General features: G+C 56.9%; 1 protein-coding gene across 1 annotated transcript in view; it reads left to right on the top strand.

Moving 5' to 3' along the window:
* Positions 1–2,886, top strand: part of SLC27A4 (solute carrier family 27 (fatty acid transporter), member 4) — a 30,879-nt gene that overhangs the window by 11,531 nt on the left and 16,462 nt on the right. Inside the window, exons 3-5 of the mRNA XM_011987872.1 lie at positions 660–818; positions 2,422–2,491; positions 2,594–2,685. Coding sequence (XP_011843262.1) covers positions 660–818; positions 2,422–2,491; positions 2,594–2,685 — 321 coding nt within the window. The remainder of the gene's footprint in view (positions 1–659; positions 819–2,421; positions 2,492–2,593; positions 2,686–2,886) is intronic.

The following is a 2,886-nucleotide window of genomic DNA, read 5'->3' as shown; positions in this document are numbered from 1 at the left end:
AAAAAAAAAAAAAGAAGAAAGAAAAGAAAAAATGGTGCTGAAAGGGGAGAGGGAAGAAGGCAGCCAGGGAAGAGGAGAGGGTTGGGCAAATCAAGAGGAAGCCAGGGAGGTGGGGCCAAGCTGACCAGCACTGCTCCATGCCTGGGCGGGTGGTTATGTGATGTCTGTGCAGCACACAGGGGAGCCTGAGAGAAGGTTCCCACTCTCGGAAGGGGATGGACAGCCACTGGCCTCTGACCCGCACTCCTCCCTTCTATCTGGTGCCCCACAGAGTAAGTAGTGCGGGACAGTGGGTGGGAGCCCAGACCTTGGTATGAGGTAGAGCTGGCGTTGCATGCCAGGTCCAGCACATTCTAGCTGTGAGCAGGTCCTCTCATTCTCAGAGCCTCCATCTTCTCATCTGTAAGAGGGACTGTCATTGGTCCCTCCTTCCCAGGGCTGTGAGACCAGGGAATGCAGGTAAAGTGGGCCTACTCTGTGGTTAACCCGTGGCTAATAGAACCGTTGCTGGTGCCCCATCAGCACTGAAGGCCTAGTTGCTTCACTGCCTCTCCTTCTGCCCAGCCAGTCTCCTCAGCAACATGGCCAGCCCTGCTGGGAGCAGAGGTCCTTGGCAACATGGGGTTTTCTGGCCTGCTGACTGCCCTGTCTCCCCACAGCCATCTGTGAGATCCATGCCAGCCTGGACCCCTCGCTCAGCCTCTTCTGCTCTGGCTCCTGGGAGCCCAATGCGGTGCCTACAAGCACAGAACACCTGGACCCTCTGCTGGAAGATGCTCCCAAGCACCTGCCCAGTTGCCCTGACAAGGGCTTCACAGGTGGGCTCCGTCCCCACCCCATAGAGGGGCGCTTACACGGGCCCTGGACAGAGCACTGGCCTCAGTGCCAGAAGGAGGCTTTTCTGGAAACTGGCCATGTGCCTGGAACATGTCACATCACCTCCCTTTTTCCATCTGGAAAATGGTGACAGTAAACTTGGGCCACTCCAGGGTTACTGTGAAGGTGGCATGAGCTGGTGTGTGTCACAGTGCCAGATACAGGGCTGAGAACACGGGAGCTCACAAAGTCCAGTTTGATTTGTTGAACAAGCCTTCACTGATGCCTAATGTAGAATCCTGTGGACTCCAGGAACCTGCCTGGTCTGGGCTTTGTTGCGGTTGGGTGGGAGGGTGGGTGAGGAGCAAGACCCTTTGAATATTCATCAAGTGCCTCTTCAGTGCAGGATACCTCGGGATCTCCAGCTGTGATCCTCTCCCAGGGCTGTGCTGCCTCCCTGACCCCGCCTCCAGGCAGCCTCCCTGAGCCTCTCACCCCTCTTCTTTTATACTGTAGCCTACCTGGTTCTTCTGCTCTCCTCATTCCCTTTCCTGTGAAGCCACATTGCCTGGTGGCTCAGAGCTTGGGCTATCGAGTCAGATCCCAGTTTATATCCTGGCTCTACTGCTTCCTTTGTGTGAACCCTGACACTTGCCCTGCCCTTGGAGCCTCAGTTCCCACAGCCATAAAACTGGGGACAGTAACAGAACCTACTCTATGGGTAGCTTTGAGGGTTGAAAAAAATACAGTGGGGCCAGTCCTGAAGCTAGGGTATGGCAGGAGGGGCTCAGTTACTGGTCATTGTCATCAGCACTGTTTAACTTCTCTCTTGTACGTGAATCTGGTCTCTTGGGTGCATTTGTCAGCTACTTCAGGGCAGGGACTCTGGCTGGGTTGCCCCGGTGCCCTCATAGTGCCTAGGGCTGGCAAACAGCAGGCAGCCAGAGAGCGTGAGGTGTCTTGGCAGGCGTTCTAAACATGGGGCGTCTTCCTGTGGAGGTCCTGACCTCCAGGTAACCTCAAGTCTGGTAGGGCCAAGCCTCGCATAGAAGCTCTAGTGTGGCAGTCCCTGTGGAGGGCTGGAGTGGGGCAGATCAATGCTCAGCAATGCGGAAGCTACTCAACACCCCACTTCCTGCAGCTGACCTCCCTGTGCTCTATGACCTGGGGTAGGTGTCACCTTTATCGGGAAACCTACCTGGCACCAGCTCCCCTCCTGCAAGCCTGGGCCGAATGTGGCTACTGGGTTTCGACAGGTCCTGTGGCCTCCCTCGGCACTTGCTGCTTAGTATTGGAATTGCCTGTGTCCTCATCTGACTGTTCCACTGAGCTGTGACTGCCAAGAGGGCCAGGCCCATGCCCGTCGTGCTCACTGATGTCTCTCTCCCCGCAGGGCCTAGCACAGAGCAAGGGCCCAGCAAATATTTGTTGGAATGGATGCTGGTGTTGGAGCTGAGTGGTATCTGAGGTCATCAGAACAGGCTTCCTGGCAAGGGTGTGATGGGAACAGGTGTTGAAGGGTGCACACCTGCAGGTGTCCATCTGTGTGACCCTGTGCCCAGCCCTGAGCTGTGCCCGACAGCCACTCGCATCTGTTTTCTTTAGATAAACTGTTCTACATCTACACATCGGGCACCACAGGGCTGCCCAAGGCCGCCATCGTGGTGCACAGCAGGTAAGGGGCAGGTGTCCAGGGTGGGGTAGGCACAGGCAGGGCTGGGGAGCCTCCTCCTGCCTTTTCAGGGCCCACTCAGCCCTTGGCCCTGTGCCCTCCCAGGTATTACCGCATGGCTGCCCTGGTGTACTATGGATTCCGCATGCGGCCCAATGACATCATCTATGACTGCCTCCCCCTCTACCACTCAGCAGGTAACTCTAGGGCTGTCACTCAGCCTCCAGCACCTGCCAGGTCTCCAGGAACCCCACCCCTGTCAGGCAGTGTGCTGAGGTACAAACACACAGCTTTGGACCAGGTGCGGTGACTCACACCTGTAATCCCAGCACTTTGGGAGGCCAAGGCGGGCGGATCACTTGAGGCCAGGAGTTCGAGACCAGCCTGGCCAACATGGC

Source organism: Mandrillus leucophaeus, unplaced genomic scaffold (assembly GCF_000951045.1).
Source record: "Mandrillus leucophaeus isolate KB7577 unplaced genomic scaffold, Mleu.le_1.0 Scaffold109, whole genome shotgun sequence".
In the NCBI taxonomy this organism is placed as follows: Eukaryota; Metazoa; Chordata; class Mammalia; order Primates; family Cercopithecidae; genus Mandrillus; species Mandrillus leucophaeus.
The sequence above is the reverse complement of the archived record's forward strand: the minus strand, read 5'-3'. Positions and strand labels throughout refer to the sequence as shown.